The 17,348-nt window shown below is 36.2% G+C and overlaps 1 protein-coding gene across 2 annotated transcripts in view; it reads right to left on the reverse strand.

The window, feature by feature from the left end:
• FIG4 (FIG4 phosphoinositide 5-phosphatase) overlaps positions 1-17,348 on the reverse strand; it is a 68,895-nt gene that overhangs the window by 26,741 nt on the left and 24,806 nt on the right. Inside the window, exons 12-18 of one of the 2 annotated variants that reach the window (XM_082047863.1) lie at positions 15,562-15,678; positions 13,995-14,040; positions 12,322-12,470; positions 9,599-9,765; positions 3,377-3,515; positions 362-420; positions 35-182 (exon numbers count right to left, since the gene is read on the reverse strand). In XM_082047863.1, the coding sequence (XP_081903989.1) occupies positions 35-182; positions 362-420; positions 3,377-3,515; positions 9,599-9,765; positions 12,322-12,470; positions 13,995-14,040; positions 15,562-15,678 (825 nt within the window). The remainder of the gene's footprint in view (positions 1-34; positions 183-361; positions 421-3,376; positions 3,516-9,598; positions 9,766-12,321; positions 12,471-13,994; positions 14,041-15,561; positions 15,679-17,348) is intronic. The other variant, XM_082047864.1, reaches the window with a different exon arrangement.

A 17,348-nucleotide genomic window follows, 5' to 3' on the forward strand; every position in this document is an offset into this window, starting at 1 on the left:
TAAGGATTCATAGTTCCAAAACACCCCAATATACCGTGTAGAATTGGTCATTGCCAAGCAGAAGGTCTCATCAAAACTGCTCAACTCATATGGCCGAAAAAACTCATTGTGGATATCAATTTCCTCTTCATACTTGTGGAATTTCTTCACTGTCAACTTGCGTCTGTTTTCAGCACATGTCACTGGAGAAAAGAGAAAAAATAATCTTTTTACTAACAGTTACTGACTCTGCAAAAATCTAAACAAACAGAAGCCTGCTTTCCTTTTTCAGGCTTGGGATCTAAACCAGTTTAAAACAATTTGTGATTAAAACTTCTTTTTCAAGATACTCCGTAAGGTAATGAGCAAATATGGTTCCTACCTTCATCAAAAGGAAGAGGTAAATGCTTTAGCACACCTGTGGTCCACCAGTAAGTATAGCTGTACAGGAAAAACAGACACACAATTGATAGAGAAGATTCAATCTCGTATCCAGTCTAAACATTTGCACATCACAGTTACCCAGCCATACAGTGTCAGTTTAGCAATATTTTTTTTATAATTAAAGTGTGGAAGAAAGTAAAGAACTTTCCTTGGATGGAGGACCTCAACAGGGCCCTACCCCCCTACTTTGCTCTCAGACTATGAAACTTAAACACATGAGCTCAACACAGGTGTGGAGGGAAGAAGTGGTTTTGTCCATTAAACAAAATACATTTAAGGTGCCTACCTCTACAGCACTGAAAATTATGGTCCAGTACATATAGAAAGTATTCTCTGTTTCTCTTGTTCTGGTCTTGAACAAAAAAACCCAACCAAACAAACACCACCACCACCACCAGAAAAACATGGATCACCCTCCACCCCACTTGTTGTTCAGATCTTAAAATTTAGGAAAAAAGTATGAAGAAATGGAGGACAATGATAAAATCGTAAAATTGTCAAAGCAGCTGACTTCTACACATATAAATACATTTTGATGTGACAGCTGTGCAAAGTTTGAGAACTGTATGTCAACACAGCTAACAAATAAACAGGGCCTGCTGGAAGCTTATTCAGGATTTTTGAAAAGCAAAGGAAGTCAAGCAACATTCATAAAATAAAGCATGTTTTATCTCTCATTCATGTTTACATATTTTTATTTTCTCTTCTCAAACATACTTTAATTTCTTCTCTGAATTATTCTGATAGTTCCTTCTGGTTTATTACTTGGGATGAAAACACATTTAACTTCACTGATTTTTATTTCCACTAAGTGCGTATGCACAGTACTGTAAGGGCTGTGATCCGAACAGTAATGCAGTTATCTGCTAGTCGTGTCAATGCAGCCATCTGGAGCAGAAGCAAGGGGTGCATCCCATGCCCAGAGACAGGCTCGTTAGTGGGACTTAGGACATGGTGCAGAACAGGCAGGACAAGACATGTCAATGTTATCAGGGAGAGAAGATGCCCAAAGGTTTGCTTTGTGAACCAATACACGCGCCTGGAAAGAAGGTAGGCAGCATTTGGCTTGGTATATCTCCCCCATGCAGTAAATAATAGAGTAAACCTGCCACTGAACTCTTTTAAGTCGCACTTAAGAAAGATAAACGTTGTTAAATTACTCCCCATGACAATGACCTGCAGATGTCCCAGGGAGAAAGGAATGAGTGATGCCTGACAGTTCCATCTCTTCCTGAAGTCCTGTATCAGGCCATGCTAGCAAGCTGTTTTCTCCAGGGCCTTCAGAAACTATGCAAACCTACCCAGTTTTGCTGCTTGCATAAATGATAAGTAATGTGGCAACAGAAAGTCTCCTTTTCCATATTGACTGTCCTTTCGTGTGAATCATAAATCATGTACAAGTCATACATGAAACTCATCATGAAATCTCCTCTTTCTGATGGAGAGGCAAATAGAATATAGGAAAAGCACAGATAGTCAAAAGAAGTTACAATGGCAGGAAATAACATCTTCCTTCTCTTGCTATGTTCTTGATTTTTTAATGAGTTTTCATTATTTCCTTTGCTGCTGTGCCCAAGAATCCAACAGAAGCACTGCACAGACAGGTAGGAAGAAATTATAAAAAGAACTTGTCCAATACGTTTGGCAGAAGCAAAAAATTACTTGGAAGAGCTTTTTTTACCTCACCATTTACTACATGGAGGTGTCATTTTGTTCACATAAGAAAACATCATGGTTTTATGTTCTAAGTGCTCAGATGAAATTCTGGCCAGAATGAAAGACAAAACTAATTAACAAGTAAAGGAAGAATGCCAACATTTTTTTTTAAATGTTCCAGCTCATTTGAGAGCTGTATCTGTGACAAATAAGAGACAGTTGTTCAAAAGGGTAACAGATGAAAGGGAGACTATGACATTAATATATTTGAGATATATCAGCTGAATTAGGTTTTTACATACAATAATGTTCAGAATGAGTAGGCAATAAAATTAATGTTGCATGTTTCATGTGTGCCTGAAATAGCACTTGGTTGTATGGCTGATGCGAGCTAGTCTCAAGAGAAGCCTCAGGAGACAATACGAAAGGATTGAAATTTAGAAACAGTCATATCACATGCCAGCTTCCACAAGGGGTTAATTGAATAAGCAGCCAACAGGGACTGAATACACTGTTTAAACACTTGCCATTTTCCCCAGACAAAAATCTAAATGCAGATATTCAGATCTACCATTTGTGACACAGAGCTTTAAGACTCATTGAATGAACAAAGATACAAACAGGGAAATTCCTAAAAGAGATCATTTAGTTAACAAGTCTAGTACTGTACTTATCATTAAAATGGAAAAATATATTTTTTTTTCTTTACACACAGTATTTACAATCCTTAACGAAATCATTCTACATCATGAAGCACTCTGAAATTACTTCAAAATTTGTAAGCTTTAGCTCTATTTGGAATGCAGATGAAGAGAAATAGTCTTCAAAATAGGCTACACATGGCTGAAAGAAGGTAGATGATCATGGGCTTCTTGGTATGCACAGCTGCAGACTAAGTGATTACACACACACAAGTTATCCTCATAACCTAATCTCAAATACAACATTGATTTAATAAATCTGACCATCAAAATACACCTGTATATTGCTAATGAGACAGTGGTAACTGTACCTCAGCAAAATAGTGAAGCACTTCATACCACAGCCTAGAATTTCCTATGACATGGAACTTCTTTCTTCAGTAGAATAGGAAAACATACTAAAGCAAATCCTTTAAAATACCAACATCCATTATTTTCGGTAATCTCTTGAAGGTTTGTTTTTTTAAGTTTTTGTAAAAACTTATAAAACAGTAACCAAGTTTTTGACAGGCTGACCTAGTTATTTGATTAACAGGATGCATTTTTAAAATTTATTAGAGCAATACAAAACAAAAAGTAACAGAACAGCAAAATACCTTCGCCTGGTCTGTGACAGACTGAGGGTGTTCTTGTGATGCAAATAAAAATCAGTGGGAAGTTCCCAGAGATGAGGTTTTCCTTCTGTAGGCTTGAATACTCCCAGAAAGAGATTGATAGAATCTTGCCTGTCTGCATCTGTTAGACAAGAGGGACACTTAACACCAGGAACATCGCAGAGCTCAAGCCCCTTCAGACATTTGCTTGTTGGTTACGTTTGCTCCTCACAGAGTGTGTATATCCTACGACTTCCACAGGGACCTCTGCGCTTCAGCCACCACAACGAACCTTAATTTAGACCTGACTTTCTGCCACGCTGTAGTGCACGTTGGGCTGGTACCAGTCCTGGCTCTTTCCTTGGATTCCCTCACAGAAGCCGAGGCAGAAGCTCTGCTCACAGAAGATCGATCTCATGCTGCAGCTCAGTCTCCCACCTCTGTGTACATGTGTATGCATGAAACACACGCATGTATTTATGTATGTGTCAGGGAATCTGACATATGATAAGTTTACTGCAGTCTAAATAACGGAAGAATTAATGAAATTAAACAGTATCTACACAATACACAAGCTTCCCACATCACACAGAAATGATGAATTCTTTCAGGTTTTTTAGCCAAAACATAGCCAGTAAAATGATTAAGCTTCATAAGCACCTTTTAATAATTTGCACTTTTTTTCCTGTTGGCTTAAATCATCAGTTTCTCTTGCCATGTTCTAAGCATCACCAAACTAAATACAGCAAGTGCTAAAGTCTGTAGATGAAGCATGGCAAGAAACGTTCACTTTACATCTTTAAAAGCTCTCTTGCTAGCTAGTTGCAGTTACAGATGAGTTACAACACATGAAGAAAAGCTGGAGTCAGGTGAGGGCTTGGGGATGGTGAGCAGTGATAAAGAGAACTTTGCAAGCAGAGTTGTAGGGGCAGAGGAAGGCTTACACGCAAAGGATCTTCAGATATGGGGGAACACATGGAGAACTGAGCTCTGTTTGTGCTCTGAGGAATTAGCATGTGCAAAGCTCTCATCTCCACTCTTGTTTGCACTTCAGTGATCACCAGACAAGGAATAGTTCAGACTAGTTCAACAGATAATGTTACTTCATTCATGAGATCTCTCCACATTTCAAGAAGAGTATTATGAGAATTGAGTGTCTCTTTAACAACAAACTGCATCAAAAAGACTCAGTAAAAAAACAGGCAGAATCCACAAAGTGGTGGTACAGCAGCAAGGACAAAGTTCCTGGCCACCACCAAAGTTTAAGTCAATACCTCTTTTCCCCTAGGATTTGAATGTCTCTTCCCTCTGTGCAACATATAATATCATTTACGGGGAATGAAGACATACAAGCAGCTGACAAATGAAGTGCTACGTAAAAATTCAGTGACAACAGGATTATAGAAAAGTGCAGTATTTTACAGAAGTGTGCATATGTGGAGGTCAATATGTAGAAGTGGGATCTTCAGTATAAAAAACCCACATGGCATAACAGGGCAAAGCGCCAGGAAAATGGAAAGAAAGGGGAAACCTCTTGATGTTGCTGGGCTCCCCTCTCCTACTTAGAGGGTCTTTCATCTGGAATATGGCATTTTTCTTCCTTCTATGCCCACTCATACTCCCTCCAGATACTTTCACTGTCCCTTCAGAGTGCTACTCCAAAAACATTTTTTTTTTACCTTCTTTCTACTTCAACTTATGAACACTAACCATTCTACACAGTACTACACAAAGCATATGTATGTCTTTATGGTTTCCAAGTCATGTTGTTTCTGCAAAATAGTGGCTCAGTTTAACCAAGACATAAGGAGAGAACGAGGAGAACAGTGACAAAAAGAAAGGAAAAGCCACAAACAGCAACATGTATTGTTTCTTCCTGGTAGGTTACTTAGTTACTGGTTTAAAGAACGTGCTGCACAGACCCCAAGAAAGCTCTCTTCTTTAAGCACAGAAACTGGAGGAGCACTACAGACAACATTAATTAACATGAGCAAACAGGTTAAAATCGGTGGTAACTTCTGAAAGCTAGTGGCAGAGACGAGTCTTTCTTTGTTCATTTACCATTGTTTCACCTGCCAGGAACAGAAGTTATAGTGAAACTGTTCATTAAATAATTGTAAAACAACTGGAGTAAAAAAATTCAGCTAACAAACTATGTCACTACTTACATGACAGATGTTAAAATGAAATAAAACAAAATGAAATTTGTTCTGTGAAAACAGCTTGAATTTAAACTCATACCAACTGAATTAACAAATTAATTGTCTGAAATGGCCTATGGCAGCAGTTCATTAAAGCATTCTTACCCTTCTTCCACAGCAAAGAAATGACTGTTAAATGTTACGCTGCAAAAGGACTCAAACTCTTTTGCATCTATTGTTTCAGCTGTGCAGTTGTGTTTTAATCTTAACAGAAATACTGGACATTTGTTAGAAAATGTCTTTCTTTCTACTGTCCTACTTCTCAACTTGTAATTTACAAGTAAAAAACCATAACACTAAATATTCTTTGTGTGTAAGTCTTCAAGCAGGCACAAACATATTTTATACATATATGTGACTGGGGAAGCAAAGCAGATACTTGAAAGGTGACAATCCTCCCCCCTGCCTTGAGGATCGATCAATTTTATGTCTTAATTTTGAACAAAAATAATGAAAGCTTTTGTCTTTCTTTGAAACACTGGCCAGAGAAAACGGGATATTGAGCTTTTGAAATCAATTTTCTTATCTGGACAGAAAAAACCTCTCTTTTCAAAAATAAATAAATAAGAATGTGTCAATGCAGTTTGGAGCACGGACAAAACAGCAAACAGGTTTTCTCCCTTCATTGTGAGCACTGAATGTTATAATTATGTACAAGCAAGCAGAAAGACTGCACTGATTTTTCAAAAGATACTGCAATGTACGTGTATACTAGCACATTTTTAAGATCATTTGAGAAAACAGGAACTGAAGGGGCCATTTAACTTAATTAGCCTAAAACAATCTACTGTTCTCAATCTGAGTTTCCAATTGCACTACATGACAAATTACTAAATCATGAGTGATGCAACACAATGGGGACTATAACGTCCCATGACTAAAAGGTTATAGTAATTAAGTTTACTTTCATACAACACTAAAAGGTAGTTTACTATGTCCAGTCCTGTTTGTGGATAAATGGATTATTACAGATTCCAGAAGCTTATTATGCATGTCGCAACTCTAGCACTGAAGTCTGCAACGTCACATTACTTCCTAAAAGGCATAAAAGCTAAAAGAATATTATTTGGAATATTATTTCCTAATTTCTCTGACAATCACAAATGAAAGAAAAATGTTAGAATTCAATTAATCAGAATGCCTGCCATAAAGGGCATTGAAGGAACCCCTAGTTCTTAGCTGAATGATGTTCTTTTCTCTGGTACAACACATTTGCTTATAACCAGGGTACTTCAAACACTTGACTTCCCAAACTACACTGCACCCTCTACTTTTTTTATCAAATACTACTATTAAAAACATGCATGAAAAAGTCATATTTTTTGCCTAAACCTGCAAGATTTTTTTCAAGTTACCATAAAATCAATTGTCCCATATTTTTAGGAGGTTTTCTTCTAAGCTTCAGTCACCAAGTCAGCCCTGAGAATATTTTTTCAATTCTTCCCTCTTCTATTATATAGGCAACTTATTACAAATGTATAGGCACAGAATATCTATAGAAAAACTAAGCCACATATCATGAAGTAGGGTGAAATGGTATTCAAAGTTATCTTTCTTACAAGTCCAAGTCTTATCTATTGGATCGGTATCTCCAGGCAAGTCACTTAACCAATACGTCTTTCTTTTTCTCATCTGTACAACTTAATTAGTAAGTGATTATCCTAAGGGCTTTGAGGTCAACAGATGAAATAATTTTCTTAGAAGTGTAAATTATTTTCAGAATCATGTATTTTTTATGACAGACAAACAGAACAAGTGTGGCTAAGTGATTTATTTAGGAGGCACTGTTAGCAGGCCATTTGTAACCTTGTTCTGAACCTGATACACAGCATGACTTCAAGCAAATCACTAAATTTTTTCTTGTCTGTTTACTACTGGTACATAAAATTCATGAGCATTCAAAAAGTTTCTCAGATCAGAAACATAAGGAGGTGCTGGCTCAAGAATTGGCTAGCCCTCAGACTTTTATGTGTATTTTACAGGGTATGTGATGAAGAGTAACAATAATAAGTGCAGTATAGCAAATCAGAATCCTGTTCTAAAAATGCATCCTTTATCTCTGCTTTCTGCGAAACTTTAAGAAGATGTCTCTTAATGTGTCACATTGATAGGCTTGCAGATGCCACCTGAAGAGCGCTGCGCAGTGAACCTTTACATTTCACTGAAATGAATAATTTAAAATTTCATGTTAAAAATGCAGTCGATAAAACATTGAATGCTATGTTTCAACAATGTCATCTTCATACACAAGGTGCAGAAAGCACCAAAAATATTTGGCTCAAATGGGATCAGATACCAAAACCCTAAATAAATTGGGGGAATCACAGAATCACAAAATGTTAGGGATTGGAAGGGACCTCGAAAGATCATCTAGTCCAATCCCCGTGCCGGAGCAGGAACACCTAGATGAGGTTACACAGGAATGTGTCCAGGTGGGTTTTGAATGTCTCCAGAGAAGGAGACTCCACAACCCCCCTGGGCAGCAATTTTTATGAGAGTTTCATTTTGCCCATTGACTTCACTAAATACTAACTTCTGTTTGTGTACTCAGTTTGTGTACAAGTTTGCCCAGGTGACAAGATGGACTTCTTTCATTAAGTATTCTTCTTTTTGTAATATCTTTTTTCAGAACAAGCTCTTTTATTACTGAAACACATGCATATCCTGACTACCGTTGCAAGCAGACCACATCTCCAAATGTGGATCTAGAACTTTGCTCAAACTTCCACCTAACCATTTAAGTGGCATAAAAGGGAACACCTTCAGAGAGTTGTTCCATCTGGTACTTATCAGCATAGGTGATACTGCAAGCATGCTTCCTTTTGTTCATAAGAATTGATGAAGCCAAAACTTATTGCCACTGCCAAGATGAAGAGACCACATTACTGAAGTAAACAAGCAAGCTCTCCATTTCTCATTTAATTTGGGCAAATATGATACATGAATTACATGAATTATATTCAGAAACAGCACTTTAAATGCTCTCACATTTTCTTACATACACAGAATTGTTACTAACAAGAACAATAGCTTCAGCTAAAGAGACCAGAGATTACTGAAGTGTTTCTAGGCAGTGTCCAACTCACTGTTCTAAAATTCACACAATTTCTAAATTTCTAATTGCAGTCTACTAGAAAAAAAAATGCAATTTCTTTCCCTGGCTATGCAGTTTTTGTGAAAATGAGTAATAGAGGACTGACACAATATACAGAACATGCACTCAATGTTTGTAATTCTGACATGTCTTAGACTGTCCTTTGATCATTCTTTTAGATCTTTCTCCTAAAAACACTAAGCATTCTTTCCAGTTACTTTGCATAAGGTATGGCTCAGCATTTTTCAATGAGGTTTTTTCTTAGCAGTGTTGTCCAGAACAAAGTAAAAAAAAAAAAAAAAAATCAGTGACCGATACAAGCCAATAAAGGAGTAAGCTTAGATTTTACAACTTTCATTGTGCACCTTACTTTTAAAGTTTATTCTTGTCTTTTCTACCACAGATTCAACAGTCAGTAGCTTGTATTCAGGAAAGACAACTACACACATCAGAGTTTGCTTTTTGTTTGAAATCCCCAGGAATATCACACGAAACACTCCACTGGAAGACTTCTATTATACTTGTGTTGAGATTTAGATTTGCCAGTTCCCTTATATTTGTTGAAGCCATTTCGTCCATCATTTTAACTCTATATTAAACTCTATGACAGCTACCTGCTTCTCTATTGATGTACAAATGTTACTGACAGTTTCAGTGCTACACGTGTACATTTTCTAAATACTTCTTACATCAGTTCACTAACTTTTATAAAATAAGACTGCTTGCTACAACACGCATTTTCATAGGATGTGATATGAAGACTTCATCAAATCAGAATACTCACTGATATTCATCAGATTTTACTCAATTATTTGGAAATTATAGTATAAAGGATCTCTGTCATACGATCACAGTACTGATTATTGAAACATCACAAGGAATATGCTTTTCAAATAATGGCTTAAAAGAAAGCACTTAAACCAAATTTACCTGAGAAAGCGTTACTATAGTATCTTGAGAGTGTTTGCATAATATCTTTGGAATGCTGAGTCCATGGAGCTATCTTTCTATATGTTTTTACTCTGTGCACAAGCTGGGAACCTCCATATTGCAGAGAAAGGGTGTCCCCATGATCCTCATACAATTCTTCAAATAATCTGAAGGAAAAGCAAAATGCGACATCTATCAAATTGCTGAAGAGAGGTTTTAAGAGAAAAAAATAAAAAGTATTACTATAAGAAAGACTTTCCATTTAACAAGCAATATATTTTCTTCTCCTAAAAACTTCTGCCAGTTTACAAACACAGCACTTCATTAAAACATTCTACTAACTTGCAAACACTGAAATTTAAAGCTATGTCTCTGCTCTTTAGTCAGACAAATATGTAGAATTTTTTTTCCAATGTAATAATTACTAAGAAGGATTAAACTAAGATCGTCACTAACTTATATCAGAATGCATTCACACTACAGACCACGTGCTTCTGTAGATCCAGGGAGAAGATCAATATGTCCTACTAGCCTGCAGGGAGAATACACACCATATAACTTCACAAACTAAAGTATTTTAAATACAATAAATAGGACAGAACATGCCAATATCTCAAGGCTATGTTTTCTGTCAAATCCACTGGGAATGAAGTTAACATAGCCTTCAAAAAATCTCCCTAGTTATGATAAGAACTACCATGTATGAAAATCTTCTCTTTGCTTCTTTGGGGTTGGTTGGTTGTTTTTAAACAAGGGGAAAGACAGCAATACTAGTCAGCTAAAAGCTAAAATGCTGGTAGAAGACAACGACTGGCAGGTAAAAGGATGATACCTCTCAGAAATTTCCCAGTCAACCATGGTGGATTGATGAACAGAGTTGCAATGACCCTACATGATAAATTTTCACAGAAAGCAGACAACTTTAAATTCACTAAGGACGTTGATCCACTTGATTTGGAAAGGACTTGTAGAATTAAATTACCCTTCCACAGCCCCAAAATATTAAGCCTACAGTCAAACAAAGACTAGTCATCTGTAGAGAGAAAAGTTAACTACATGTGACAAAATAAGCTGCTAATGTACACTTTGTCTAGGAACTTCCTCCATAGGAAAACAATTACACTGAAGGAATCACTAAGAAACACAGCTTGCAGAAACAGTCCTCTGCAAAGTCATTAAGATTAATCTTGCTAGATGCAAAATTGGACTGTTCCGAGACGCATGGTTTCCTTATCCTTCAGGACAGTCAACCAAAATAGAACACTGACTTCAGAAATCTAGTTCAATAGAAATTCTGGATTGCAGCCAGTGAGACCATGTAAGAAAAATCAGAATTATAAGGACAGTCGAAGAATGTGATTTTAAAAAGTTAGGTTTTCAGACACATTAGCTAAATTAAGGAAGACAGACTGCTACAGATTACCCTCTTTGGCCAGGTAGAAGAATGTACGTTAAGGGGCAGAGTACGCAGGGAGCAGATACTCAATGTGAGACAAAGCAGGGAACAAGGATGGAAGAGGTTCAAGTGAAAGACTACACAATGGAGAGACAATACAGCACATGCCTGTCTCTAGAACTTGTTGCATTATAGAGCAGGATTTTTTAATGGTTTTGAATACAGTAATTCAGAAATAAGTCTTAACAGATGACAAAATCAGTTTCAGACAGGCATACATCTAGTGCAATGGAGAAGAAAAAAAACAAGTCAAATGTGGCTAGATAAAAGTAATCTTTCTATCAGGCTAATAGGCACATTTCAGAGAGATGAGAAATGAGGTATCGGGAAAGCCAGACACGAAGTAACCACTATAATCTTAAGAGATGATGGTAAGAGAAATTTGTATGGTTGGGGCACAGAAATGAAACAAGAGAGAGAAGATAGACAGCGAACTCGGGACATGAGTAAAGGGGAGGGGAGATGGAGTACTTTGTCTTTTCTGAAACATGAGTTACATCTTCGTGTTCTAAAACTAATAAGTCACTAGGTCAAACCCAGCAATGAAGCCATAAGTTTCACAGTCACAACAACAGCTATAAGGAATAAAACCACATCACCTCAAGGACTCTTACATTAATTTCTGAAGCATATTCACAAGTTAAGTAGCTTCGTTTCCCCTGACCCCCAGAGCATTTCAATTTAAATGCTGAGTTTTCTTAAATGGTTTGAGGATGCTTGAAAAAGTATTGCTGATACTTGATCTGAGAGAACAACTTTGCTGAAAACTTTTCTTCAATAAATCAAAAAGCACAGATTTTTTCCAAAGGAAAAGTAAGAAAGATCAAGGTAAGATGTACTTCAATACAAATATCAGTTTGGCATTCTCCATAAAAGCATGTACTTATCTCAGTTCTCATTTTTTGTTTGCATTTTGAGTCAAGTAAGTGAAGTAAGTGTGAAAGACTGGTGTGCGTTTTTTTGTTACATTTATTTAAAAGGGAAACTCTTTGGTTTAAGCTTATGCATCTAAAGAGAATGAAGTGAAGCAGTTATCTTCTAAGAAGCCTGATTAACATACTCTTCCAGAAGAGCAAATTTTCAGCACATCTGGCCTTTCTCAAGAAAATTTCAAGTACGGATGATTTTTTGAACTTGCATAAATAAACATTATTAAATCATTCCAAAAGAAAGAATTGTGCTCTTTTTCTACATAGACACACTTTTCCTAAATCTTGATATTTCATTAAAAAATAAAACCACGACACAACTTATTTATTTATCTTACCTAACAGCATCCGTATCAAATTGTAAATTGGGTTTATCAATCAGTCCCAATGAATAGAGCTGGTATGCCAAAGCACATTTTCCCACCATAAACTGGGCTGTGTTAGTGCGATCCAAACAGTCCACACAATTGGTTCGGAGAACTCCGGTCTGGTAAAGCAAACCAAATAAGAGACTTTTCTTAAGTAACAAATTACTACACTCATGATTATTACTTTTTTCCCCACTATCTCAAGATTTGTCAAATCTCAAATACTGAATTTTTTGTCAGTTCACAAAAATTTGTGAACTGCAACTCTAGCAAGCTATTATACATTAGACTGCTGTAAGGCCTACTTTCAAAATATTCTTGCTTCTATCATCACACAAAGTGTATTTCTCCTTCAACTTACAAACAGCTCTAAAGATTTACCTTAAAAAGAAAGGCTGTGTTATTTCACTGAAGAAGGTACTTATTTTGGTACTTATTTTCAAGCATGCTGTAACTACTGCAAAAAATAAAGCACACTTTCAGCCTGCTGTGGTTCTACAGTGATGGTGCTTTTATATAAGCTTTCCATTTCTGGAGAAACACATTTGAACATTTTGTTGAAGGTCGCAGTCAGGCACATATTCTTTTATGCTGCTCACACCACCATTCTTCAATTCCATAATGCACATAGAAATTTATTTTATAATATGAACAGCTGCAAGAAACATTTTAATATAACAGCATGGGTGACTCTTCTGCTCAAATATATACGGCAACATACAAGTCAGCCAGCTAAACTTTTATTATCTTAATAAAGAAGCACTTTTTGGGTGTGACTCTCAAGATATCTATTCCAAGATAAGATGAACCATAATCCAAATGTTTACATAGTATGCCTGTGGTGACTACCTTGAATGATTAAGTTGAAAGACAGATAAAATAATCATAGCCTTAAGAGAGATAAATCCATAAAACCAACATTCAAAAAAATCTAACTAGCATTGATCTGTTTTAAAATAAAACACATCAAGTTCTATCTACTCTGTTGTTTATCTACCCTCAACAAACATATCCTAGTGATGAGAGAGTATAGGAATGGTCTTAAGACCATTAAAAGTACAGCCTGTGGTCAGGATATACAATCATAACATTCAGGTATAAGTCTGTTCCTGTATAGTTTAGTCAGCACTTTTATGACCTTAAAGAAACCAGTGTTGCCAGCTGTATTTTATTTCAGAGATGGAAATTATAGCCATGTACAGAATATTCAGCAGTGGTGAAAATGCTTTTAATAACCCATTTTCATGTATATGAATATGCCATCAGTCTTAAGTATGTTTGTCCTTACCTCTCCAATCTCACATTGTTTGCTAAAATTCTTCTGCTGTTAGCTGTAGCATTACCAGTGCTGCTACAGACTAAGTAGTAATGGAAACTAGTTTAAAATATGAGTCTTTCTTAGACTGCCTCCAGCAAAAATATAATTCCAACAGCATAAGCTTTTGTGATACCACCCAAGAACTTTATTTCCCAACTGGGTTTTCTAGGATGGACCTCTATAATGCTTTTTACTACAAACATGAATTTAAGAGCAATCTGTGAATCACCAATTGGGTATTCCAGTGAAATGGCTCACTGGTGCTTTAAGAATGCTGATCTATGTCTCTATAACTATGAATTAATGAAGAATATTATCTTAGTACCTGCAAGCGTCCAGTGGAAACAACACAACCTCCCAGTTCATTCCACCTGAAAAAGACACCAAACAGAATGACTTACACATAATTAAAAAAACCCCAGATCATACCATGTATTGATCTTCTCAGTGAAAAAAGGTGACAATTAAAAACCTGCCACAAAGCAAAACTGATATCCCTGAATAGCAGAAAGCATTGAAAGCTTCAAAGACTAGTAAGGTTTTGTATGTAAACTGCATTGCAAAAAAATCTAGCCTTAAAGTAGAAATATTCCAAAGCCATAGAAAATATTTCCTTTGCTTCCTATAAAACAGAGTGTGAGTGACACCAGGCTTGCTAGATTGGGTCTTTAGTGCACAAAAATTGCAGTAGGTACAATGCCAACAACTGGAAGCAGCACAACATACCCCGCAGCACAAGCTGGTTGATTTAAATCTCTCCCTCGTGCTGATTCTAGGCATATGGGCTATTTATCCTCTAGGTTTTGCAATTGTATACAGGCCTTAGTGTACACAGAGGCAGAGAACATGAGTCAGAAATTAATGACATTTTGAGGTAGAGGAGCAGTTGTGTTCAGCACAAGCAACCCCCAAACTACTGAATATTTACAAGTTAACAGGGTTACCTAGTCTGACTGGAGCACTGCTACGGCAAGCCTATAAACTGCTTTTGCGACTCACCAGACTGTCTGTACAGAACACAGCATTACATGGATGTATTGACAATGTATTGATCTTGTTCATGCCAGTTTGCAGCCGCCCCATTTGCTGCATTGCACAGCAGAGAAAAGCTCTGAGAGTCCATGAGAGCTTTAGTTCAGACTGTTTCTAAATGAAGTAAGGCTAAAAAAGCAAGAATGCTCTTAAGGCAAAATATGAATGCTCATTCGGGTAGTGATGAATTAGAACCCTAACATGAAAACTTGAATCAAAAACATACAGAACTTCTAACTTGGAAGTTATTTAACTCCTGGATTTTCAAGGACTTGAGAGAATTCAGCTGGTTAAATCACTGTGCTTCTGCAGCAGTCTAAGCAAACACAGCTTCTATTTAAAAAAAAATTTTAAATTTTGTATGTATGTATGTATGAATACCACAAAATCAGTCAGAAAACGCTTGACTCATTAACACTTAGATGATACGTATTTTACTACTATGGCTCAAAACAAGTCACTTATTAAATTCCAAATGTGGTTTGCTTTGTAAATTTAACAAAGTGGTAAATTGAACTCCCAAATTTAGGATTCTTTTGGTTAAAGTGAAAAAAAAATGCAAACTTCTATATGAACACACATGACACAGATTACAACTTACAAATTTTTTTTAAATCAGAATACATTATAAGTAGAACAACAGCTACATAATTAAACTCCCTATAGATTTTTCAGAGTTTCAGTGTTTCTTAGCATGTGCCTCTGACTGCAATTCTCTTAGCTATAACTTAATAACAATTTATATTATTTCATAGTAATTGAAGCCTTAAAATAAGAAATAATGTAATAGGCACAGACATTCCAGATGGTTCTCCAAGCAATACATGTTATTCATTATGCATCAGTTAAATGATACTTACTTTTCATCTGGTCGCAAGATACTGCAGTAGGAGTCAGGTCGATTTACAAAAAATCCAGTTTTCTTTACTACACTTTCTGCAATCACATTCAGTCTATCAAGGACGTTGCAAAGTTTGCTGAGGAGAGAAAACAGACAGTCACGACATATGAACCTGGCAGTGTTCAAGAAGAGACTGGACAACAACACTCTCAGACACATGGTGTAAACTGTGGGGTTGTCCTGTGCAGGGACACAGGTTGGACTCAATGATCCTTGTGGGTCCCTTCCATCTCAGGACATTCTCTGATTCCACTAATACTAAAACAAACAAACAAACAAACAAACTAAACAACAAAACCTGCTTGGAACGCTTGAAAATTATTTAAAGGAAAACTCACATCACAGCTTTATTTATCTAACAGTAAGTAGGTCTGCAGTTTTCTTAGATTTTACAGACTTAAAAATCAGACACTGATGGTATCTGAGCAATTTTGTTTACTTATTATAATAATAAAACATATTACATAAAGTAGAAGTGGAAGACTTCAAAAATCTAAAACTCCTTGACTTTAATGTCACACTAATTTTCCTCTAACAAACTGTCTGTGATTCAAAAAACCAGAATGAGGCAGAAAGGATATATGATTATGCTAAACCATATTCCCTCATTTTATTAGCAAGGTGCTATATTTTTTAGTAACATTTGTTTCCATGTATGGCCTTCACAACCTCCTGCACCATCTGCTCAGATGAGGGTAACCATCTTTTCATTGTTGGGGATTTTAACTTCTTTTTACTCCTAATTTTATTTTCAAAGTTTTTATTACGGTGTTTACATTTCAAGTAACAAAAAACAATGATCTCTTTTTTAAAGACTGCTTACACTGAGATGGAAGCAATATTTTGGAATGTTTCCACCAGTACTACTTTTCCAGGAAACTTCAAAGCTACATGTTGAAGGAAAAATGTTCTCAGCATTCCTGAAACTGTCAGTTCTTTAAGCAGACATATACATTACCTTCTATTCTTAAGTACCTCTGGCTTGCATAAAGAATTAATCTTGTTCAAGCCCTCAGGTACTTTTTATATCTGTACTAGGCTGGATATGTATACAAATATACACCCAGCTTAAAGCTAGAAGGGGACTCTTTTGATCCCCTAGTCTAAATTCTCACATAGGATAGGCCATTAAGCTTCATCAGCATAATTCCATTTAAAACCCAAGAACTTGCATCTAGCATATCCTCTGAAAGGAAATCTAGCCTTATTTTGAGATTTGATATTTAGGCATAACACAAACAATTGAATATATACCTAACGGTACACAATGCTATTTTAGAATAAAATGTAGTGTGAAACCACATCAAGCTTTAAAGTAACAGTTTCATACATACACGACCAACCATGTCAACCACTTGTCATCTCAAAAAATGAATAAGACTTGTTTTCCAAAGCTTTTTTCATATAATTTTATCAAATAATAATTATATTCCTGGCCTTTGAACTATACCAGTTTCTCCACTGTTTTGCTCAGACTGATGTAGTAACAGATACCTGAAAGCTGATGCAACAACTCCTGTCATTCTTCTAGAATTTTTTGCATTATAAGATACATTAGACATATGCAGGTCAGAGAACTTTACAACCCAGCTGTGTGCTACTTAGGAATAGCAATCCACACCTATAGATTTCAAATGTTTATGCCTCATAAATATTTATACATTTAGGAAAACATTTATCCTTTTCACATGATACTAGTACAGCATTCTGTTGTCCAAAATTACAGAATAAGAAGTTACAGAATAT

This window comes from Streptopelia decaocto, assembly GCF_964273445.1.
Source record: "Streptopelia decaocto genome assembly, chromosome: 3".
NCBI classification, from domain to species: domain Eukaryota; kingdom Metazoa; phylum Chordata; class Aves; order Columbiformes; family Columbidae; genus Streptopelia; species Streptopelia decaocto.